Genomic DNA, 25,504 nt, shown 5'->3' with positions numbered 1-25,504 from the left:
GATGAAGATCAGATATGAATGGACATAAATCATATTATGAGTAATTTATGTATTTTAATTAACATGTAGTTTATGGTTAATTTTTTTTAGAAAAAAAAAAAAAATATATATATATATATATATATATATATATATATATATATATATATATATATATATATATAGAGAGAAAGATAAAAGATGTAGTACAACAAATTTTCATAAACATACATATTAATTATTTTAAATTGGCATTATAATTATAATGAAACAATAAAAATTGAATATAAAAAATAAAATTTTTGAAGTCATAAAAAATGAAAAATATTTTTCTAATAATAAAATGAAATAAAAGGAAATTGAATTGGTAAGGTTTCAAATTAAAGAGTATATAATTAATATCAAAAAAAGAAATTAAATTAATGCATTCAAATATTTATGAATTAAAAATTAATGTTAATAATATCATTATAGTAAAAAAAAATATAAATTTGAAATATTAATACCACAATGAATTAACTAAGAAATATTAAAAGGAAAAAAATTGTACATGATTGAGGGTATGGTTGGTAGTTGGTATATTAGTTGAGGGTATTTTGACATAGAAAAAGTGTAAACCGCTTCCCCTTTTACTTTTTATTTTTGTTAAAAATAAGAAAAGATAATTAATAAGTAAATAAATCATTTTGATTTTTTTTATTAAAATGAATAACATATTAAAAAATATATAGAAAGAAAGAGTTAAGAGCACTATGGAAATAAAAGAATAGTAGATAAATTATTTAAACTTCTTTATAAAAATGAATAATGTATGTTAAAAAAAAGGAAATAGAATGTTGAGAGAAATATGGAAATCAGAAGTTTGCACCTTGAAGGGTGTTTGATAAAACTTAATATTTATTATTTAATGATTTAATTTGATTTTAAGTTAAATTATCTTTAAATTGTTAACTTAAAACTTATTACTTAATTATTACTTTAAATATTAAGGTTGTTTGATAATTTAATTTAAAACTTATTTCAAATCATCAAATCAATATATTTATCCTCATATATTATAACTAGAGTAAAGTATGTTAAATAAGAGTGGAGGTTATGAAATAATAAAGGAAATCATAGAGGTAATTAGGACAAATGAGAATAAAAATGTAAAATAAAAATATGGATTTAAGAATAAGTTAATTATTTTTATTGATTATTTAAAGTTATTTTTTATTTTTAAGTTATATTATTAAATTATTTTAACAAACGTACTTAATTTACTTAATGACTTAAATAAGTTATTAAGTTAGGTTGTATTTGTTTTTTGGCTGAATAGTAAAAGCCAAATATTTTAGTTTTTTCTATTCAGCTAAAAATGACCTGTTGACATCATCCAACATAATTAAAGTGAACTTTTTATCAATAAGTTCACTTTAATTATATTGGATGATGTCAACAGCTCACTTTTGGCCGAATAGAAAAAGCTAAAATATTTGGTTTTTTCTATTCAGTCAAAAAACAAACACAACCTTAGTTTACTAAACACCTACTAAGAGGTATAAATAAAAAAAAAATACTATGTTAAATAGATATATAATACATGAAACATATTAAAAAAATTTAATATATGAAGGAATATTTTAGAAAATGAAAATTTTTATAAAAATATATTAAATAAATATATAATGGATGAAATGGGGATGATAACATGGTGGGTTTTTTCGAGTACCCGTCTCACCTTTGCCTCTAATGGGACAAGTTTGAAATTTAAATAAACAAATTTGAGATTTTTTTAAAAACCCGAAACAAGTTTGAGTATTGTTTTGTCGCGTCCCACCGACCTCGATTATATATAAATTTACTTTCAAAAATTAATTTAATTTGATTTTTATTTTCCTTTTTTAATATAATAATAATAATAATAATAATAATAATAATAATAATAATAATACTCATCAATAAAATAAATTATAAAAAATTATAATATTTTAATTATTTATAGAATATATTTATTTTAATGTAATTAAAATTTTTTAAAATGATTTAAAAAAAGTTAAATAGGACAGGGACAGGGACACTTATGAGAATTTTTCATACCCGCCTTACCTTGTCCCACCCGTTTATTTTTTTTAATGGAATAAGAATGAAAATTATTTTGAATAAACAAGACAGAGTTGAGACAGAAACAACCCATCCCAAAGCTCCCCTGTTGTCATCCTGAATAAAATATATTAATATTTAGCAATATATAAAAGTGTATTTTACAAAAAAAAAAATTATAAACACAACTCTTATTTTTAGCATAGATACATACATACATACATATATACATATCTTTTGTTATAAGATAATATATTATATGATTTTGTTTTTTTATTAACATGTGATCAGGACAAAGAAGTATAGATATAGATATTAACATTTTTTTAACGGGTCAAAAGGAATTATTTTTCTTGTCTTAATTGGAAATCTTGGTCAAAATTAATCCTAACTAGCAACCAAATGCTTGTTGAGCTTAATCACAATCGATGGCGATGTGTAAAATTTTTATTTTATTTTACTTTTTTATTTTAGTGAATTATGTGCTTGGATTAGATCAAAGCCATTTTATAATATTATTCACATGGCTCACAAACAATATTTTAAGATTTTATTATTATAGGAAGAAAAAAAGACCAACTTTTGGATAAGGGAAAGTGACGTGCATGGATGATAGCATTTGATAATGCAAGTCTTAGCATCACAAGATGATCAAGTGGACTTATTATTCATCCATGCCCTACCTTCAAGATTGCCGCAACTTAGGGGAAATGCAACTAAAGATAGAAGATATATATGATTAAAATAGATAAATTATTTTTATACTGTATTTTAAATTTATTTCACTTTTTTTTTTAAAGAATTAATTGATTAAAGTAGATGAAATAATCATTAAATTTGTGAATTTAAGGTCAGTTTGGTAACTATTTTTTAAAACAATTATTTTAGAATACTTTTTGAAAATGTTATTTTATGTTTTGTAGAATAAAAGTCTATTTAAAAATATAAAATATTTGTAACATGTTTTTAATATTTTAAAAATAATTTTTATATGCAGTGTGTTATTTTTAATCATTTTATATGTATGTATAATTATTTTTTAAAACATTCATTAAAATAAAGTAAAAACGATTAAAAGATATTTTCTAAAAATATTATATATTTTTTTTCTTAAGAATTAAAAATAAAAAAATAATTTCATTTTCTTAATAAAAAATAAAAAAACAAAAACAAAAAACCTGTTTATTAGTTTTTTTTATGTTTTTGTTCTGTAAAATATAAAATTATTATTGAAAAAGTTGTCAAATAAGTCATAACCCTTCCTATATGTTTATGATTCAAGAGTAACTCATGTTTGATATAAATATCATTTACCATTTCAAGCATTTTTATCTAAGTTTTAAAATAAATTATTATTTTCACAAAAAAATGTATTTTTGTCCAAAAGAGACCAAAAAATGATAGGGTTAAATTTTCAAAATCCGGTTTTTAATGACCCATTTAATCAAATAACTTTTAAAAACTATTTTATATAAAAATTTAATAATTTTTAAATATATAAGTTTTTATCTTATTTTAGTTATATTTTGTTTTATTTTATATTTCTTAATATGATTAAATATAAAAAACATAATTTAATACATTTGAAAACCCAAATATAGTCTAAGCGTTGAGATATTTATTAAAAATTTACAATTTTTAGTAATTATTTTGGAAGATAATGATTGATGTTACGAGTCTTTCAAAGCTTTTAGGGCGTGAAATTGATTGGTGTTGTGAGATGGGCATTGAAAGCACCACTACTTTGAGCATCAACATCATTAGAGGAAATATGGTAGTTATATAGAAAATCACAAGAAAATGAGATTTGAAAGGAGATAATATGGTTCTAAAAATGTTGCTTTTTTCCTTTTTAACTTTTAGCACAATAATATATGAAATATAGAGGACTTATTTGAAATATCTAAAATATGAATTGATAAGTAAAATTTGGGTTTATATGGTGAAGTGTTTTTTAAAATAGTTATAAAAATTGTTTTATGAAGTTTTAGTAGAATTGAAATTAACTCGAAACCTAAAATATTTTTACCTTATCTTTTATTGTTTTTAAATATAGTTTTTATATGTTTTTCATTTTTGTATAATTTTTTTAAGGGCTTATCACACTTTACCCCCTAATATATAACATATTTTGCATATTGTCTCATTGAGTTTAAAATCGAATAATGTACCCTCCATATATGTAATAAACATTTTTTTTAGTGACGATGTTATATTGTTTGACGGAAGATGCATATGCTCCCTACATGACCAATTTAAGTGAGACCAATTTAAGTGAGAGCAAAAGGGTAATTTTACAATAAAAATAAAACCCCTCCAACTCTTTTCCTCTTCCTCTTCCTCATCACTTGTCCCTCCTCTTGTTGAATCTCAAAACATACATTTTAGAGATTTTTCTTTTTCTTTTTAGTTAAGATCTCGGGTTCTGGATTGTGAAAGATTTTTCGAGAAAGTGTTTTATGTTAAACAATCAATGGAACCCTTTCTATCTTTTTGTTTGCATGTCCACTGCTAGCTAAAACAGTTTGTTTGGTTATATTTTTTTATTTCTATTAATATGTAATTTGAAATCATATATTTTTCTATTTTCAATAATAGAAAAATGTTTTCTTGTTTCTGATTATTAAGGGTTTACTTGATAATTATTTTTTAAAACGGTTTTTGAAAACCATTATCTAATATTAACAAAAATCTATTTAAAAAAACTTAAAATATTTTTAACTTATTTTTAATATTTTCATATCTTTTTCTTATTTTTCCTAAACAGTTGCTAAACAATACTTTGACCTCCAAACAAAGCATGCAATTGTAACTTGTAAGAATGCTTTTTTTCTCAACCATTGATAAGAAGTCAATGTCCATCCTAACTCCATGAGACACTCCACTTCTACACCCCCAAGTCTGAACTACCAAATTATTTAGTTGGACTTAAAAGTAAATTTATGGCATCTACATTTAATTAATGAAGAAATGTGTTAGCCCCTCATGCCACTCACTCATACCACCTTTATGTCCTTCCCACAACCACAATGCACTTTTCAAAAAGTTGATATCACGATCACGTGATCCCTAAAATAAAACACACACTTGCTATTTAATGATAACTTCATCCATAAAATAAAAGCATATACTTTACGTCCTCTATAAATTTGGATACATTCAACGAGGTTTATCGTTCATTCATTAGCTACTCATTAAATCATTCATAAATATAGTACAAACCTTATAATCCAAACTCCCATTAATGTATAAGATAATATATATATTTTTTAATTATTATGGATTCGAGGAAATGTGAATTAATAATTAATGAAGTCCATAAAAAATAATAGCAAACAAAAATTATAATATAGTATCGCATTATTTAAGAGTGTGTTTGGTAGTGTTTTTACTCGAAATCCTTTTGGTTGAAATGTTTTATCTGAAGGTGACTTTAGAATAATCACCTGTCTAATACTTTTTTGTAAAACATTACAAGTGATTTTTCAATGTTATAAAAATTTTTCAGATTTTTATAAGTGTTTCACAATATTTGTCAAACGTCTATTTTTTTTTCATTAATACTTTTATATTAAACACGTTTTCTAAAATTGTTATCAAATGAATGGTAAGTTTTGACATTGCATCATTTTCTTTTACAAGTATAATTAATAATTATCTTTAATTTTTAGATTATTTTCGGTATTCTATGTGATATTTTATATTGGATAAGAGAGAAAATTATTGAGATTATATATATATACTTCTCTTAACCTTTTAGACGTATTTTAAAGTCGTTCTTTTAAATTTAGAGTTGACAATATCTACATAGTTTTGAACGAATTGTTATAAATGATATCAGAGTTGATCTTTGATCTTGATGTGAGGTTTGTTTGGTCATGTAGAGGGTATTTATCCGTTTGACCCCACAATTCTATGAGATGAGTCGTTGCATTTTATGTACTAACTTCTAATAATATTTAGTGTTTTTAGATTTATAAAATTAATAAATATTCATTTATCGATAAATCAATATTTTGATTAAATAATAGTTTATGTTAATCATAAGAAAATTATTTTATAAGGTTTTGTTGTATGATGTCAAAACCTAAACCATTAGCTAATTCCTATCAATCAATCCTCCTTTCTACCATGTAATTTGGACCTGATTTTTTTCAATAATCTCATGGGATCAAACATATTGTTCACACAGGCATGAATCATGATATATGACCTAAAAATATGAATCAAGTCAGCAATTAATATACTTTCCTATAATTCTAATTCCCCATGTGCTAAAAATCATGGGAGGCACCCACGAATCGGAACCGCCGGCCATGGCCAGGCCTTCATCCTGTGTTCCAGGAACACACATGGAAGGCCGATCTTGACTTTCAACGCGCTAAGCCTGTTATAACTCAAACATCACAAAAACGGCGTCGTTTCGAGGGAGCCCACTGTCTTTTTCATTCAGCTCATCAGGCCTCAAGAGAGGCACGTCTCTCTCTCTCTCTTGCCTCCTCACAAACCCTTAAAGTTGACCTATATAATCCTCTTCGACAGACCACAGAATCGCCCATCACAGCTTCCAGATCTCTCCATTTCACATGCCTAAGGTCAGATCTCATTTCATATGCCTCAACTCTTCTCTCTTTAATCACTTCGTGTTGCTCTTTTTTTGATTTAGGGTTTTGTTTCCTTTAAATCGTTTCAGATCTGATCTACCCACATGAACCCACTTGGATTTTTCGAGTTTTGAGTGTTTATAGTCCAGATCTGGTTGAACTAGAGCACTCCAGTTAGCGTTTCGCTTTCATAGATCTGGTTGGAGCAGAAAAACGCCGTCGTTTTCCAACTCCATGTGTTTAGGGTTCGCAGATCCGGTTGTAGCAGAAAACGTTGTTGTTTTGACTTTGGTTCCAGAATAACCCAGTTCGTGTTCTGGGTTCTGATTCTTTTTACAGATCTAGTTAGAGCAGAAAAACGCTTCCTTTTTCGTAAATCGGATTCTCAAAAATCTCAGTTTGAGTTTTAGGGTTCTGATTCTGTCCAAACAAAGAAAAAGTCGTCGTTTTTCTCTGAAGATTTTAAATTTTCAATCTGGGTTTTGAGCGTCGTTGACTCCTGCTTTGTTTGATATCCTCACTCGTTTTGTTGCTCAAACAGATATTTTCAAAATGTCAATTTCACCCAAGACCGAATCAGTTCTAATTCGTGAGGTTTGGAATGAGAATCTAGAGAGTGAATTTGCCTTAATTCGTGAAATCGTGGATAAATATCCTTATATTGCAATGGACACTGAGTTTCCAGGCGTGGTTCTTCGTCCCATGGGGACTTTCAAGAACATAAATGATTATAATTATCAAACTTTGAAGGATAATGTTGATATGTTGAAGCTGATCCAATTGGGTCTCACATTTTCGGATGCAAATGGGAATCTTCCGACTTGTGGCACTGACAAGTTGTGCATTTGGCAATTCAATTTCCGGGAATTTGACGTGACTGAAGATGTCTTCGCAAGTGACTCGATTCAGTTGCTGCAAGAGTGCGGTATTGATTTTAAGAAGAACAATGAAAAGGGTATTGATGTGAATCAGTTTGGTGAGCTTCTGATGTCATCTGGGATTGTGTTGAATGATAATGTGAGCTGGGTTACTTTCCACAGTGGTTATGATTTTGGGTATTTGCTTAAGCTGTTGACCCGTCGGAGCTTGCCTGGTACACAAGCAGGTTTCTTTGATCTGATCAACATGTATTTTCCCATGGTTTATGATATTAAGCATTTGATGAAGTTCTGCAATAGCTTGCATGGTGGGTTGAATAAGCTTGCAGAGTTATTGGAAGTTGAGAGAGTTGGTATTTGTCATCAAGCAGGGTCGGACAGTTTGCTTACTTCTTGCACATTCAGGAAGTTGAGAGACAGCTTCTTCAATGGCTCAACAGAGAAGTATGCTGGTGTCTTGTATGGTCTTGGTGTCGAGACTGGACAGACTAATTGAATTGAAAGAGAATAAGTGGAAGAATTGATGAATGTTTGTATGACAACTTGGGTCTGAAACCCCATTTGTTCTTTGTACACTACTGTCAAAAAGATTGTGGCTTTAGTTATAAATTTTCTTCTGCTTGAATTTTACTTCTTTAAAGCTTCTGTGTAACCGAAACCTTGACTGGTTTTTGTAGCTCAAGTACTTTGTAAATCGTTGCAGTTAGTATTTCAATAACAATCTTAATGCTTTATTACTTCTTGTGCTGAGTTTCTTTGCATAATGATTTTCAGCTAATTGGTGCTTATGATACTTAGTAAATCATAAATCTACATGTTTTATTAAGACATACAAGACGTGTTTGTTTCATGGCACTGTAGAGGAGACAATTTTTCATTTCTTTCATAATGAAAAAAATGTTGTTTTGTGTGGTTAAAGAGAGATGAGCTTTGAACTTTGTCCTTGTATGTGAGATTTGTCTGTATCTCGTCAACTATTAATCGGTATTTAGTTTGTGTAAAAGAAGCAAGGTTTTCTATTGGAGCAACCTTTTCCTCTTTTGTATCAAGCATTTCATGGTTTTTGTGTCTTCTATTTTTTAGTTATTAGTGTCATTTTATCTACTTGGTTTGTTCTGTCATCTTGATTTTCAATTGTGCCTTTGATTTTTAACTCTTTCCTGTTTATCAAAATTTTTATTTCAATTAATTGGATTATAAAGGTCATGATACCTGGAGTTGAAGGCTATCCTGAAAGTGTGTTGCTGGAGTGATATATCTTGCAGGGAGTGTTAATCAGCATTGCATGGACATTGATTCCTGCTTTAATGTAAAGTTCTCTCTTGCAAGCCCTCTTTCACATGGGTTTTTGTCATCATAGAAGTGTGATGGCTGATATTTATTACCAGGAAATGTTCTTGTGGATTTCACAGGGACTTTTGTTGATGTGATCATGTGGAAGGGTTTCTGGTGAGATGGATGGTGTGAAAAAGGTTTGATTGGCAATTTAATGCGAGTTTAAGGTAAACACATTCATCATAACGAGGAGGTGATTTGTTTGCAAGTTATTCATTGCCTTGTCATCTTTGTACCCGATTGTTATTATCTATATTTCTCTCTCTATATACGGATAGATATGATAAAAAAAATTGTTTGCATATAGAAATATGAGTTATAACATTATTTATTTCTTCCTTACAATTATCTTGATAAACCTTGTAGCTCACATGGGCTATTTTCTTGGGCCACCAATGAAATCTAGCCTGTGTCTTTTCTACCTGAAGAGAATGATATTAATGCCATACCTGGTTTTGACCCAGCTCAGCTGCTCAGGTACACAATGTAGAAAATCTTATTACCCATTACTTGAGAGAAATGCTATACATGAAGCAATGTTTGTTAAATTTTTTGGTTTATCCCTATATGTAGCCATTTCAGAATACAAGTTCCAACCTTTGGCATTCTTTTAGATCTTCATGCCTATATCTGTGACATCCAATTTCATGTCTTAGTAGCAGGATCATATTGATCTTATATGTATATTTCTGTATGCACATATCTCAAGATTCTCATCATAGTACAAGCATGTTTGCAGAGAGTTGAAATGCACATGGTAGATTGCAGGAGAAATTGAGGTATGCTTTAGATTTTTCCTTTATATTTGCTCCTTAATTGCAATTTACTCGAGGGGGTGCTCCTGGACCAGTGAATATCGCTTATTCTGGTGTTTATCAGTGGTGGTATACAATCGGTTTACGCACTAATGAAGATCTTTATACTGGAGCTCTTTTTCTATTATTTCTTTCTGCTATATCTTTAATAGCGGGTTGGTTACACCTACAACCGAAATGGAAACCGAGCGTTTCGTGGTTCAAAAATGCCGAATCTCGTCTCAATCATCATTTGTCAGGACTCTTCGGAGTAAGTTCATTGGCTTGGACCGGACATTTAATCCATTTCGCTACTGCCATCTCATTGAGTTTTATTTGAGCCCCTGCTATTTTGTTAGTTTGTTTTGTGCTGTGTTTGAGCATGGTTGCTCTCTTCATGATCTTATTCTTTTTTGGTTGACATGGATAAATAAATTTGCCATCAAAATACTAACATCCATTTATGTATTAATGTAACTCTGCCACTGTTTAGATTTTTGGGTAACTTATGTGCACGACTTCCCATGTATGTGTCAAAATGCAAAGTTAGTGTCCATGTAGACAGGTTATAGTTGGTTTGTGTTTATTTGAGATATTTACAAGAGTCTTCTATTGGACTGCTGGCTTCATGTAGCTGTTAATCTACAGCCTTGTGGTGAGGATCTTTATGCATGTCAAGTCTGGATGCAGCTGCAGGCTATCGATCTTGTAATGTTTCTTCAAACACGTTGGGAGAGTGATTGAGGTAAAGTTCACCCTTCCAGTTTTTTTGACTTTTATTTTATTGATCCCATGTCTTCTTCATGGTTAAATCTAATTTGACAAGTTATTGTGATCAAAAGTTTGGAGTATTAATCATTAATAATTTTCCCTTCCTAACCATATAACTTGTAATGAGCTCTCAATTAGAGGTTGAACTATGACACTAGGCTCAAGAAAATATTTTGTTTTTGGATTGACTAGAAGATGCCTGCCCATATGGCAGGGGCATTGACATGGGACAAGGATAGAAAATGGCGCAAATATGCTGTCACAGGAAATCCAGAAAAAGTAGGATATTGGCACAATAAGGACGTGAGAGCATATATAGGAGCAATGTCATTTCCTCTGAACTACATATGTGACCTGGTTATTTGACTAGAAACAATAAGAAAATGCCTTGTTCTTGCCAAAGCTTGCAACAAATGACATCGTGTCTTCAGGATAATCTACATTATGAAAGTAGGATAATCCATTTGTTCTAGTTTTTAATTTAAGCTATATGTGTTCCCTATGAAAATGCATAGGCATGCGTACAATACGGAAATAAATATTATTTTGAAAATATTGAGACATCCCAAGGGTGTTGGAGAATCATGTCTGACATGGAGCGAGATCCTCAGAAGTTTCCAACATGACTCCTTTTTTAGAAGTGTATACAATATAGATGCGCGCACTACCACATCTTTGGAAGGTTGGACAGAAATTAATAACAGAATTGCTTTGTCATGAACATGATGCCTATTTAGAAGTGTCCATTCTACATGGTTGCATCCGTTATGACCTTTTTGGAAGGATAGGAAGAACAATGGAACTGTATTTTTTGTTATCAAAGTAGATTTTTCAGGGAGGTTCCTTTTGCAAAACAATCGCAAAATTGGTGGGGCCACCTCCTCCAAAGTGGGAATGTGCCTTCCCTTTCTGGTTCACTAGGGCTGTTGCCACCTGCTGAGTGCATGCACTTTTACATAAATCCTCTCCGTGTCTCTTTCTAGTATGACTCTTCCCTTTCCTCTTTCTCTCCACCACATGGACTTCTATAGTTGGTGAGACCGATCCATTTCTCTTTCTTTTTATTGTATCTACCTTGTTAACCCTATTCCTTTACTTGTGAAGACTATTCATCAGGGTTGATTATGTAAAAAATTAAAAAACTTGTGTCAAAGCCAATAAAAGTCGGGGCTGCAGTTCCTTTATAAAGCAGTATATACATGGCTAAGTTTGAATATAGGTGTAAATACAGCATTTATAAATATGGAAAAGCAATAAATGGAAATATTGGATATAGATGAAACCAAGGTAACTATGGTTATTGTTGGCTGGTGCATGTTTCTTGCCTGCAACTTTGCTCCAGAAAATCTTCTGGGTGCTAATTGTTTTGAGGTGGAAGATAAATAGGCATGGGTGTTTTTAAATCCTTCTTTGATGCTGAGTTGCAACAAGGATGTGCTGTGATCCCCGACAAGTTGTTCTCTTAATTGCCTATGCGGGAAAGGATATGAGGGGGCATATCTTGACCAACCAAATTGCCTAAGCAAATCAAGTGTAAGAATCTAAAAATTATACTTTAATCTGATATCACTGCATGAGACATTAAGTTCATCAGGTGGAATATAGAGTAATTTTGTGGAAAACCCTGGAAGGAGCAAAGCAGAAGAGTTTTTGAGGGGGATGGAGACTTCAGAAAGGAAACGTGTTGCATTCTTTGAATTTTTGAACTAAGGAGAAAGTGGTTATAGGATGTGCTCTTTTTTGGATTTGTTAGGTTTCGGTTAGTGAAAACAATATCTTTTTATGCATAAAGTAGTCTTGGTTTTGTCTCTCTGATACCTTATAAAAAAAAAAAGGGAAAAAAACTATTTTTTGGGGGAAAGTTTGAAAATTCTTGTAGAGTGAATGGAACCACATTCAACAAAGAGAAGGAAAGTTTGAACTTTGCAAGAGTGCTCTTGAGGGAGACTGACCTTGATTTACCAACAAAACTATTTTCGAGAAATTTCGATTTTTTAAAGTAAAAACCCAAGTCCAATTTAGGTGCTTTTAAAAGCTTAAAATAAAATGATCTGATTTTTACCAAAATTTTAAATGGACTTTGTTAGGATTCTAGCTATATCAACCCTAAGGGAATCACCCTTTTATTTTTCGAGGGGTGGGGGGGTGTGTGTTGGAATTGGGTGATGATCACTTTTTGGAAATTTAACAATTATAGGATGCAATAAATGATATAAGCTATGATATGATAAATATCAATATAAGAGCAATTGCAAATAAATAATGAGGAAGGAAGATAAATTGCAAACTCAAGATTTTATGGTGGTTCAACGCAACCTAGGACTATCCTTAAGCTCTTAATCGAGTGAAGGTTCTACTAATCCAAGGCTTCCAACACAAGTCTCTAAGCATTACAATTAGATTATGGTTCTAATAAACCCTTTTGGACATATGACTTCAAGCACCCTCTACAACAAGACTTTTCAAGACAAATCTCCAAACTCTTTCCTTTGGATTATGGTCTAAAATACCCTCACAAAATATAGATATGTAGAAAGATAATTTCACAAAATCATAGTACAAATTGAAGCTTAAATGATATAAAGAAAAACTAGAATTGAGGTGTACTAATGGATATACAAGTTTTAAAACAAAGTGCACTCAAACAACTCCCCTAAGGCTGAAATAATGTTCATAAAAGATTTAGAAATCTCTCTCTAAAACAAAGACATTTGGAGGCTTAAATAGGGTTTAGAAGCCTAAACTAGCCATTAGGCAGGTTTGAGGGTTGACTATTGAGCAACCGGTTCACTAGCCATTAACATTAAATGCTTTGGCAAGTGACTATTGGAGGTTAGAACTTCAACCGGAACTTGACCAGTCTTCAACTGGTCAAGGCTTAACCTCAATCGACTAGACATATGCTATTGGAAGTGAGGGGGTGCAAAATGCACCTTGATCAGTTGAATTCTTGGGCCCTTAATCGGTTGTCCTATAAAGTGCTTAAACAACCCTGTTTGAGGTTTGGAACGTCCAACAATTTATGTGTAGAAACCTTTTAAGAGAAGTTTAGAAAGAATTGGGTTCAATGTTTTAACAAAAACATGAAATCATCCAATTTGTAAAATAATTGAAAATAGTTTAGCACTTGGATGATTTTAGGTGCAAGAAAAAAAAAATGCATGATCCTAGTGTATCAACAACCTTACAAAAAGATCCTAAGAAAGGTCTTGAAAGCTCCTCTCTTTGAGGTCCTTTTCTTCTTCTTGATTTTCTTATGGTTTGATTGTCTTTATTATTTGTCACTTTGGAAATCTTCTTGCCTAAGCACACTTGACATAAAACATTAGTCCCAAACTTTGTTTTGTTATCACCAAAATTGAGATTAACCAAATCTTGATTTAAAATACTTGACTAGGATTTCTAAGTGCTGATGTGTGAAGTAGGTGGTTACTTGGTTAGATAGCCAATCTCCCAATTAATTGGGCTGGATGGCCCAATCTTGATCAAATGGGAGTTCGATCTTGGTCAGTAGGGTTGGGTGACCCAATCTTGTTCGATTGAATTGGGTTCCTCATTATGGAAGTGCCCTTTCGATTAACCTAGGGGCATGGTAGCAAACCCTGATCTCCATATTTTGGCATTTTCCTACTTCCAAAATTTTCTGTTTCTCTTTCTAATTTTGCAAAATTTGGTAGTTGGTTTCAACTACTTTTTGTAAAACCACCAAATTGGACTCTGGAAAACTATTTAAACAAAATTTGTAGGTGCTAAAAGCATGATTTCCTCATAAAGCTTCCATAGCAAATATCTTTGATTGAAAAGATTTTTGAGAATACATTTTCGACCATATAAAATTCTTCTAAATTCACTTTATGAGAGTGGGTGTTTGTGGTAGCAAAGGCTTGGGAGCCTTGAAAAGGAGTGTAAGATGCAAAGTTCATGAGGAGGGCTCAAGATGAGCGAAAAAGTGTGGGAGTCACACTACAAGGAAAGTGCAACTTGTTCATAGGATTCAAATGTGATCCACTTTAAGGGAAGTCACAGATGGATCTTGCTCATTGGTTGATTTCATATTGGTTTGAAAGGAAGTGTAATGAATTTGTAATGGAAAACATGTACTAAAAGGACGCAATTTAACATGAAAAAAATCCTAAATGTAGGCAAAAAAGAAACATGGACCTATACTAATCCAGTAAGAAGTTAAAAAGTTTCAGTTAATCAACTGGAAAGTGAAATGTTGGCTTACAACTTTGAGAATTTTTGAAATCCATGGAACTAATTGAAATTAAATAATTATATGATCTATCCTAGACCGCCTTTAAAGTAGATCACCTTCTTGCTTGAATTGCATGAACAAGTTAAACTTCATCTGCAAAAGTACCTTCTATGCTTTTCTGCTCATCTTGAGTGGCTCCTTATGAGTTTTGCATCTCACATGCCTCTTTTAAGCCTCTTGTGCTTTTACTTTTCACGATCATTTCTGTTATAGAGTGAATCTAGAATCTTCTGATGGATGAAAATTTTATTAATTTTTTTTAATAACAAAATAATGAAGACTTTTATAAAGTTCTTTAAAGCACAATGAAAATGCATGCTTTGTAAATCTAGAGAGCTTGTTCAATAGTTTTGAAGGAGATGTAATTTGATTTGGCTTCCAAAAAGGTAGTCAAAAGCAACAAGGAAATTTTGAAAAACAGGAAGGTAGTAGGAAAAACAACAAAGACCTTATTTGGGGTGATGTTTTGCTTTTCTTTCAACTCATGATTTTAAAAGGGGGTATTCTTAGTAGTAAGAAAGTCAAGTCATGATTTCAAAAGGACACCTATCAAAAAAAAAAAGTCATGATTTCAGAAGGACAATTTTAGTACTATGGGAGTCATGTTAAATATGAAAGAATTTTCTGCATAAGCTAAAATGAGGCTTAAATGATATGTAACATTGTTCTTACTTTCATATTAAGCACTTTTAAGCCTAAAAGGCTAAAAGCACTTTTGCTAAAATCATCCAAGAGATACAGGTGGTCTTGGTGAGCTTAAGTAGAGCTTTTGTTTTCCAAAAACATGGTTGAAATAAGAATTTTGGAAAGATAGGAAACTGCCAAAATACAGAAATTAGGATATGTGCCTCCACCTCTTGATTGCTTAAAGGGGAATCTTGATCATTCAGTAGGATGAACTAGATGCAACAACCAACTGAGATCTTACAAGTGCTCATCAAGTTTATTCTTTGCCTATGCAAGAGAGGATCTCAAGATTTCCTTTTTCACTTGTTCATTTCATTTAAGTACCAAGCATTTTGAATATTTTGATACAAGTTGATAGTTCCTCAAAATATTGTGCAATCAACAAGCTAGTGGAAAATCACTTTCGTTCTTGTGGATTGTTGCTTCATCAATTGAAGGTAATAAGCAAAGGGAAAATCGATTTTCTCCTGCGATTTCACAAAAAACTCTTGGTATCCACTTCGATGAATTCACACAATTTGATTTTCACACATTTTATAGACATGATCTAGTGATGATTGCCGATGCTTTGCGGAAAGAACAGAGTTTTCCTTTGATATTGACTACTTCCAATTATACACTTTACTGTGCAGAAATTTCTTGTGCAGCCCATGACAAAAATTAAAAAGGAATTTTTGATGATCTTGGGAGCTGATGTTTCAACAGTTGCTGGAGGTGTGCCCAAGCTAGTCTTTGAAAATGCTTCAGCTTGAGAACCTTTGACACATTCAATGAAAATAAACTCTACAACCTTTACTCTCTTTCCGAATGAAATATGGCTTTGGAACTTGTCATTGAAATTTCTAAGGCATGCCAACCAGGTCTTCTATATAACAAAGAAACTATAGATGCAATCCTCCCAATATTCCTCTTAACAATGGTACAAGATTCTACACTTTAAACCAAGCCAGAACAATCCTTTGCTTGGGAAGTTAACAGTTTAGCTGTTCATGGGCTCTTTGTTTAAGGATCAACAATTGGGGTACACACTATGAGCACGTGCTCTTCAATAGTGACAATTAAAACCCATGACTTGCATAAATGTGCTTAGTACATTTGTTAATATGAAGATCATGTCTAATTACTTGTGTAACTCATCTTTCTTTGGAGTTAATGAGTGGGAAACTTCATAAAGGCTTAATCTTTCTTGAATGAAGTTTTTAGTAGACAACTAATTAACTTGCCTTTTAGAGTCCATGCACTCTTTATGATGTGTATGGTAGGTGGGTAAATTAGGGAAGGAAGAATTTGGAATTAGATCAATAGCATCGTCTAGGTTTAGCTTAAGTAGTGATCATTCTTTAATAACTTGGTAGCCAGCCAGCAGCTGTTGCACATCTTTTTACTCTCCTTTTGGTCGTTCTGGGATAGGTTTCATCACATATTGCATTGCAGATTCATCTTAGATGACTCTTCCTTGCTCCCTACTTTGAATTGCTTCTTAGTGAGAGTATTTAAGGGTTCCTTTGGTTCTACTGATGCTAATTTCTCCTCTAGGTGCTTATATGTTGGAATTTTTTTCATTGGATGGAGAATCTTCTACTCCTGTTGTGCACAAAGTGTATAGGTGTTTCCATTGCCGTGGGATTAGATTCTTTGATCAAAAGGCCATGGTTTTCCAAGCATTATAGACTTTCATTGGTAAAATATCATATTATATATATGACTCAAAATTAAAGGTTACCAAACAAAATAAACATATCATATACCCAAGTTACTTGATAAGGGTTCAATAGCTTCTCCTTTTTAGATTAAGTTTCTCCATGTGTTTAGGTGAAGCTATGTATAGTCTCCTTTGGCCAGCACCCACGAATTTGGGAGATGCTAGTACATTCTAGTCCTCTTCGATTGCCTTTGATGTAGTAGCCAATGGCCATGTCAAAAAATTATAGCCTTAAATCATGGTTGCATGTTGTTCTACTCCTTTGGTAGCATGCACTTTCAAGCCAAGAAATTTTGCTCTAATTCAATGGAACAACCTTATGATGGTTATTTACAATTAAAAAATGGTGGGCTCGGAGGACTTCATTAATTTAGGATTCAAGGAAAGGAATCATGATTAAGGTTGTAGGAGAGGGTTAAAATAAAATAGAAAGCCAAAACTAGAGAAATGATAAAAAAGAAGAGAAAATAATGCGTTAAAATCTCATGAAGGTTTTTTGGGAATCTCACCAAGAAGGGGAAAAAAACCCAATGGTGTTTCATCATTGGAAATGATAAGGTAAGCACAAAAATTGCTATTTTTCTTCATTATTTCACTATACAATAATTAGTCATATATTAGGCTTTAGAGGACCTAAAAAGAGTACAGAAATGGAAACCTAATCTATGTAATAACTTATCAAAGCTTTTAATTTTTTCCAAAAAAGTATTAAGCCTTCAAATAACCAACTACTTATTTATATTTTGCGTTTTCCTCAGCTTTTTTGGGCGTTGGTGCCATGTATACATCGTGTATACTTTTGTGTACTGTTTTTAATGGCCATTTTTAATCAATTGTTATTACTTAACTGCTTATTTATTATTACTCTATAAAACCTAAATCGGAAAACTTTTCCTTTTCTTCTTTTTTGGAGTAGATCTTGGATGATCCATCTCCATCTTGATTCTTGGTGTTTTTCTCAACATGAAGAATTTGATATCTAAGAATTCTAAATTCATTCATAGGCCTATTTATTTGCTTGTGAAAGTGCTTTAATTTTTTAACATGACATGTTGCACTAGTGTGACCATTCTTTTGACAAGATGTGTGCATGTATGTGGCCTTAATAGGTGTTTGCAGAGTGAGGGCAACTTTTTGTTATGATTAAGAACTTAGTCATCTCATCTGAAAACCAATTGGTTATTAGTGGGATCAAGCTGATTCTCTTTATGTGGCTTAATATCACACTCATCTTGGGGCTTAGCCATTCAGAGATATATAGTGGGGCTTAACCCATCCCACGCAACACACCCATCTCGAGCCCTGACTCATCACAAGGTTTATACCAGTGCCTAACCATCTTCGACCTTACACACTCATCCCAAGGTCATTTTTCCCAGGGAGTAACATTGTGCATACATAGCATCCATCTACCACATATAGTTTTCACATGCTCATTTCCATCTCATAGCTTTTTCCTGTCATGCCCTCGAATATTTATAGAGATATTCCTAATAACTTTTCTTATTTTATAATGAAATCTAATATTATAATGGCATATGAATATAATACAATATTCTTTACAAAAAGGAATATATACCAATTAGGAATTTAAGACACTTTCCAACACTTTAACTTTCAAATATTTGATCTTGCCATTGCTAGGAATAGAATACTTCCAAGCTATCGTAGGCCTCTTTTGTTAGAGCCAAACTTTCTACTCTCAAGTAATTTACTCAATTTCTTCAAAGAACCAATTTTAGTTGTTGGTATAAACTTGTAAGTACAAGACGAGGACAACCAAATCCTTCCAAAATATACAAAATCTAATCAAATAGTAAAAGAAAAACTTCTTAAACAATTAATCTAAAATTTTAGAACCTTAATTTTTGTAATTATGTGTGATTTCCTGAGGAATTTCCTTGGGTCCTTGAGAAAACCAGTAACATCACATCTCTTAGGTTGGAGTTTTCATTTGAAAATAATTTCATGCAGGTTTTCCAACAGGCAAGATTATTTCCATCAGAGGTAGTCACAGACGCCCATATCTGTGTTCCATGCTACCAAAACAGGAAGAGATGTCACTTAGGTGTTTGAATGCTTTTAAGAGTTTTCCTGGTGGTGATCTGGTGCCAATTGAATCTGCTGTTTGGTAGTTATAGTCTTAATTGTTTGCCTAGGTTCTTGAGGAATCAAGAGTTATATGTTTCTGTTTTGTCCTTACTTTTTGATCCTTGGCTTTGGTCTGGGTGAACTGTGCATATCCTTCATGGTCTTGAGTTTTTCCGCCTTTGGCATTTATTCACTAGTTGCCTGGTGTTTATTTTGGCTGATTTCTTACATTTCAACAAATACAGAAATGTTTTTTTTTTCTGCATGTTGACAACATTTTTCCTTTGGTAGTCCTGCTTTCTATTGGTTTTGTGGGATTTGGTATATTTAAACAGTTGAAAGAAATGTGGCTTTCCTTGTTTCCTAGCTTCCCATCTTTAGCTTTATCCTATTTGCAGGTATCTAGAAGCTATGAACTGTAATTGCATTTAAATTTATTGTATCATTGCTTGTACAAACAGTGTGGTCAGAGATTTGTATCAATTGTATATGATTCATGATGGTATATGATGAAACTGGCTTCTATTTTTCGCTTTCAAGCTGATAGTCCATTTTATGAGTCTGTGCCAAGGTATCTGAAAGACCCATCCTAATGCTGGATCTGATGGTCTATTCTCTGAATTCTGAAAAACTATTTCTATCATGATCTGCCTTCTAATTTTAATCTGGGTTTGGATCTGAACTATTCAGACATTTCATCTATAATTTTCTGGTGGTTCAAATCCATTCTATCTCGAAGAATCATAGGTTATCTGCAAGCACAAGGCCGTTGGGGCACGGTTATTTTGCTTAGTGTTGTCATGAAAACATCAGAACAAAATTGATGTAAATGTTGGAAGCTAAATGTTTCTCAATTTATAGTTCTCACCACATGAAACTAACACATGGTTGTTCATCACAGGGAAAAAAAAGAGTGGCAGATAGGCAGAGAGGGTGTTCATTCTCCACTAGCCAGACTGTGTTCCAGTTTAGCCTGCAGTGCACAAAGCATAGACCATATTATGGACTGAATCATTCCATTACTCGAGTGAAATCTATATGGTATGCTCCTCAATGTACTTAAGAGGTATATTATGCCCATTATTAAGGATAACCTGAAACACCCGAAATAGCGAGCTTTCTGTGTTAGTATTATACAAAACAAAATCAGCCAAAAATTTACCCTGTTTGATATATTTACAGTTGCAAATTGTGCAGGTTGAAGAGGTTTGGAGGCCAAACTTGAGTTCCAAACTCAACTTCAGAGAGACCAGGATCCTGTTTCTGGCCAAAGCCAAATATGATGAAGTCAATATTGTGGGCTGAAGAATGGTTAAGGTAGGTGACATTGGTCGAGTTTGGCATATAGCACTCATCAAGCTAGCCACCCCACTTTTTCAAATCAGTTATGAAAGTCCTAGTCGTCTATGAACATCTATCTTCCCATATGATTGACAATGATTTTCTCATGTTTCCATTTGATTAATTTTAAAACTATTTTTCATTTTCCTTCCCCTTTTGAAGGAAAATTTGGGTCCTTACAAGTTTCCATTTCTCTTTGACCCACTAACCCTACTGCCGACCGCACCAATTGATAATGGGTGGATGCTAATGCTACATAAAATAAAGGTTTTGACAATCATGGCCTCCGTCATAGCTTCCACCACCGTCGTGGGCACCACAAAATGGGTGCTAATCTTCCACTGCAACAACAGTACCTAGAATCGGACGAAAAATTCAGTATCAGATCACATGCTTGCGAAACGTAAACGAAGGATGGCTTGTGAGAGGGATTTTCTTCTATTTGCTTTTGGATCAAGGCAACCAACCCTTGCCCATCACTTTTAAAACACGTTTATGATTGGTTCTCTGAAAAGTGGAAAAATACAAGAGAAAGGAAAATATAAGAAAAAAAAGAGAATAAATTTAAACGTATTTAATTTATTTTTTAAAATTATATAAAGATTAAATAATTTAAAAGTATGTAACATTTTAATTAATTTTATTTTTATTTGTTTTTTATTTTTTTAATGATAAAATTAAATATATGAAAATTATTATTTTTTTAATATTTTTTTCTTTTCAAATCAAACATGATCTTGAAGAAATTCTCTAGTTAATAATGAGTTGGAACCTAAAATATTTTTATTAAACAGACTGTAATTTTGAAAGATTAATAAAGTTGATTAATAAGAAGTATTAAGAGCCAAATTAAAAAGGAAAAAGAAAAACATGGAAATTAGGAGAGAGGTGAGGTTGAAATGACGAAAATGCCACTCAGATAGATGGTGTCTTCCCCACGGAAACGGGCACCCAAGGAGACAGGGAGAGACTCCAGAGCCAAAGCCAAATTCTTCAACCTCCACCCTGCAACGTGTTCCTCACTCGCTTCTCTGTCTCCGAGTCAACTCGGTTCACGCGTCTCAGGTACATTCTTCTTCTTCTTCTTCTTCGTCTCATTACTCTCTCGAATTGGGATACAGTTGCACCCTAGATCCGGATCCAATTTCCATGTATCACCCTTTCAGATTTCTAGTATTTCTAGGATTTCTCTTCACTTTGATTCTCCACTGCCATGCGGATCCGGGTTCAGGTTGCTCTAAAACTAGCCCTCTCCTTCATTTCGAATCCGATATCGAAATGGTCCAGCACCAATTACGAGGTCTCATCAAAGTCCTCGATGATTGTTCTTTTAGGGTTTCTGAATTCGATATGCTTCCTGGGTCCGACGTCCACTGGTGGGGCGCCGCCGGACTCGATTTTGCTAATCTCACTTCTGGGTTTGTCATTTCCGATGATAAATTGAACAAAACCTATAAAAATGAGAGCTTTGTGGTTCGTTTGAGGAGTAATTTGACTTGGGATCGAATCGGCGTGCTGGCCGTTTGGGACATTCCCACAGCTTCAGATTTTGGGCATGTCGTTATGGGAGATCCTAGGAATGGATCGGGGAATATTGCTGTAAGCCCGGATTTAGCGCCATCACCGGCGATGGAGCCAAACTCGAGTACAGTTAGGAACAGGACTGGTGGTGTGCCCACGATGTTTGAGAATTGTAAGGTGCTGTCGCCAAACTATAGGGTTAGGTGGACGTTGAGTGCTGATGAGGATTCAATTGATATTGGCTTGGAGGCAGCAACTGGGTCAATGAATTACATGGCGTTCGGATGGGCAGACCCAAAGTCAACTTACTCACCTATGCTGGGGGCTGATGTGGCGGTGGCAGGGTTTACAGAGGACGGTTTGCCATTTTCTGATGATTATTACATTACCAAATATAGTGAGTGTATGATAAACAAGAATGGATTGGTTCAGGGGGTTTGTCCAGACACAATGTATGAAGGGTCAGACCCTGATGGGTTGGTGAACAATACTAGATTGGTTTATGGGCATAGGAAGGATGGCGTGTCCTTCGTTCGGTATCGGCGGCCATTGAAGTCCGTTGACAAGAAGTATGATTTGCCAGTGAATCATACTGGTAATATGACAGTGATTTGGGCTTTGGGGTTGATACGCCCGCCCGATACTCTTCGCCCATACTATCTGCCCCAAAATCATGGTGGTCCCATGCTTGTGACATATGGGCATTTGGTTCTTAATGTTTCGGATCATGTGAATGATTGCTTGGGGCCATTAGATGCAGAAGACAAGGAGGATCAGGATTTGATTATTGCAGATGCCAATGTTCCTCTTGTTGTTGTGACAAGTCCTGCACTGCACTATCCTAACCCGCCAAACCCGTCAAAGGTTCTATACATTAACAAGAAAGAGGCTCCATTTTTGAGAGTAGAAAGAGGAGTACCTGTGAAGTTTTCGATACAAGCTGGGCATGATGTTGCACTATACATTACTTCTGATCCACTTGGTGGGAATGCTACTTTGAGGAATGTGTCTGAAACTGTTTATGCAGGAGGAGCAAATGCACAAGGAGTACTAGCTAGTCCAATGGAGTTAGTTTGGGCACCTGATAGGAATACTCCGGATCAAGTTTACTATCAGTCTTTGTATACCCAAAAAATGGGTTGGAAAATTCAGGTGGTCGATGGGGGTCTATCAGACATGTATAATAACAGTGTTGTTTTGGATGATCAGCAGGTTACATTATTTTGGACCTTGTCTGAAGATTCAATATCTATTGCAGCTCGAGGTGAGAAGAAAAGTGGTTATCTTGCTATAGGATTTGGTAGTGGAATGGTGAATTCATATGCTTACGTGGGTTGGATTGATAATGACATAGGGCGGGTAAACACTTACTGGATTGATGGGAAGGATGCATCCAGCGTGCATCCGACTAATGAGAATTTGTCACATGTAAGGTGCAAGTCAGAAAATGGCATGATCACCTTTGAGTTTACCAGGCCCTTGAAGCCACCATGTAGTCGGGCTGAAAGGCCGGAGTGTAACAACATTGTTGACTCCACAACTCCTCTTAAAGTTGTTTGGGCCATGGGAGCTAAATGGTCAGGAGACCACTTAAGCGAGAGAAATATGCATTCTGATACAAGCAGTAGGCCTGTCCGTGTGCTGCTTATGCGTGGTTCGGCAGAGGCAGAGCAGGACCTACGACCAGTATTGGCTGTACATGGCTTTATGATGTTTCTTGCATGGGGTATTTTGCTTCCAGGTGGAATATTGGCAGCTAGATACTTAAAACATGTGAAGGGTGACGGATGGTTCCAGATTCATGTATACTTGCAGTACTCAGGATTGGCAATTGTCCTACTTGGCTTTCTTTTTGCTGTTGCTGAGCTTCGTGGTTTCTATTTCAGCTCATTACATGTTAAGTTTGGAATTACAGCTATCTTTTTGGCTTGTGTGCAGCCAGTGAATGCATCACTAAGGCCCAAAAGATCTGCTAATGGAGAAACGGTCTCCAGTAAAAGACTTGCATGGGAGTATCTCCACGTTATTGTTGGTAGATGTGCCATCGTTGCAGGGATTGCGGCACTTATCAGTGGGATGAAGCATTTAGGAGATAGATATGGTGGTGAAAATGTTGAAGGACTTAATTGGGCTTTAATAATTTGGTTCTTGCTTGGTGCGTTAACAGTCATATATTTAGAGTATCGTGAGAAAAAGCGAGAGAAGGATAGGAACTCTGAAAGAAGCAGTTGGGTTCTGGGTAACATGGAGGAAGATGATTCTACTGATCTGTTGAGCCCGAGGAATGCAGAAAAGGAGTCACATCCATCTGAAATACTGGAAGTTCAGCTACAACCTCTGAGCAGATAGGAAAGTTTATTCAATTATTTTCTCAATATGAACTTGACAGTCTTCACCAGTTTTGATGATTTTCTTACTTATAAAGGAGATAGTGGGCCTGTTTATTTGGTTGAAAGGATTTTTCTGGTGTAGGGTTTGGGTCTTGATCCCTAGTACTTTGCCCCAGCCATTCATATTGAAGAGTAATTACAATATGACTTGTATTTTGTATACTTGACACATTTTGACATAGTGTAAGTTTAAATCACTTTCTCTACATTTTTTCTGAATGGAAGGAGAGTTTATTTTCAAAGTTTGTAAGTTTTGCTTAGTAACATTATGGAATTGTTTTTCTTGCTTTTAAAAGATCTTTTTGTTTGTCTATCAAAAATTTAAAAAAATAAAAAAGAAAAAAAGAAAAAGAAAAAAAAAAGAAGCTTATGGTCAACATATTTGTGAATCTACCTTCTTGGGAAGTAATTTTAGTCAAATTACACATGTCATTCCCAGGGCCTGGACTCTTGAATTCATTTTTGGTTTTTTTTTGTTGCTAATTTAAAATTTAGTTTTCAATGACCAGTGCAAGTGCAATATTGTGAAGTTAGAAGAACTCACAACACAACTTTTTTTTTTTTTATATTGTTTTTAGTCTTTAAATTAAAATAATTTTGTTTTGTTTGTTTCTTTGTTGTTCTTTTTAAATTCATTTTATCACCAGCTGCTTCCTCAATATTCTCAAGTAGCTTTCAAAATCCATCTTAATCTGAGAGCTTGTTTAGCGCAACTATAAGCCTATAACTTCTAGTAAAGAAGTTTAAAAATCTGTGTGAAGAATAGGTTTCTATTTAATATATAAAAAAATTCTTAAAAGTGTAAAACTTCTTGGAAGATCTTCTAAAAAGGCTTTTCACTTCTAACTTTACTGAAAAGATCTGTTGCTAACAAGCCTCATCTACTTTAAATCATGTCAATGTATAACCAAATGCTTATAAACCTCTTTAACATTAAGAAAGAACTTTTAAGCGATTCAAGGTATACAATACCTATATACCCACCGCCAAAAAGGCAAAAAAAAATCTAGTTGGCCCAGAAGACAACCTTAAAAAGAGCTCAACCAATCAATAAAATAAACTATAGTTAAA

General features: G+C 33.2%; 2 protein-coding genes and 1 long non-coding RNA gene across 5 annotated transcripts; all 3 read left to right on the top strand.

Annotated features, from left to right (window-relative positions):
• The first annotated feature begins 6,535 nt into the window (after positions 1 to 6,535).
• Positions 6,536 to 8,283, top strand: LOC117912919 (probable CCR4-associated factor 1 homolog 7). The gene is made up of 2 exons (XM_034827718.1): positions 6,536 to 6,656; positions 6,755 to 8,283. The coding sequence occupies exon 2, from the start codon at positions 7,218 to 7,220 to the stop codon at positions 8,037 to 8,039; it is 822 nt and encodes a 273-aa protein (XP_034683609.1). The 5' UTR covers positions 6,536 to 6,656; positions 6,755 to 7,217; the 3' UTR covers positions 8,040 to 8,283.
• Positions 8,284 to 8,760: 477 nt separating this feature from the next.
• Positions 8,761 to 20,669, top strand: LOC117912921. Of its 3 annotated transcripts, XR_004651063.1 has the most exons (5): positions 8,763 to 8,852; positions 8,956 to 9,045; positions 9,245 to 10,417; positions 20,083 to 20,222; positions 20,379 to 20,669. It is a non-coding gene; the product is annotated as an uncharacterized LOC117912921 (long non-coding RNA). The 3 variants fall into 3 exon arrangements; XR_004651061.1 differs by having other exon boundaries at positions 8,761 to 8,852; positions 8,956 to 10,417; XR_004651062.1 differs by having other exon boundaries at positions 8,761 to 8,852; positions 8,956 to 10,417; positions 20,364 to 20,669.
• Positions 20,670 to 21,388: 719 nt separating this feature from the next.
• Positions 21,389 to 24,675, top strand: LOC117913107 (cytochrome b561, DM13 and DOMON domain-containing protein At5g54830). Its single transcript, XM_034828030.1, has one exon. The coding sequence runs from the start codon at positions 21,672 to 21,674 to the stop codon at positions 24,390 to 24,392; it is 2,721 nt and encodes a 906-aa protein (XP_034683921.1). The 5' UTR covers positions 21,389 to 21,671; the 3' UTR covers positions 24,393 to 24,675.
• The last annotated feature ends 829 nt before the right edge of the window (positions 24,676 to 25,504 follow it).

Source organism: Vitis riparia, chromosome 4 (assembly GCF_004353265.1).
Source record: "Vitis riparia cultivar Riparia Gloire de Montpellier isolate 1030 chromosome 4, EGFV_Vit.rip_1.0, whole genome shotgun sequence".
In the NCBI taxonomy this organism is placed as follows: Eukaryota; Viridiplantae; Streptophyta; class Magnoliopsida; order Vitales; family Vitaceae; genus Vitis; species Vitis riparia.
The sequence above is the reverse complement of the archived record's forward strand: the minus strand, read 5'-3'. Positions and strand labels throughout refer to the sequence as shown.

Bases quoted from the DNA above. Each gene is read 5' to 3' on its own strand.
- LOC117912919 (XM_034827718.1), top strand. From the start codon at position 7,218: ATGTCAATTTCACCCAAGACCGAATCAGTTCTAATTCGTGAGGTTTGG.
- LOC117913107 (XM_034828030.1), top strand. From the start codon at position 21,672: ATGTATCACCCTTTCAGATTTCTAGTATTTCTAGGATTTCTCTTCACT.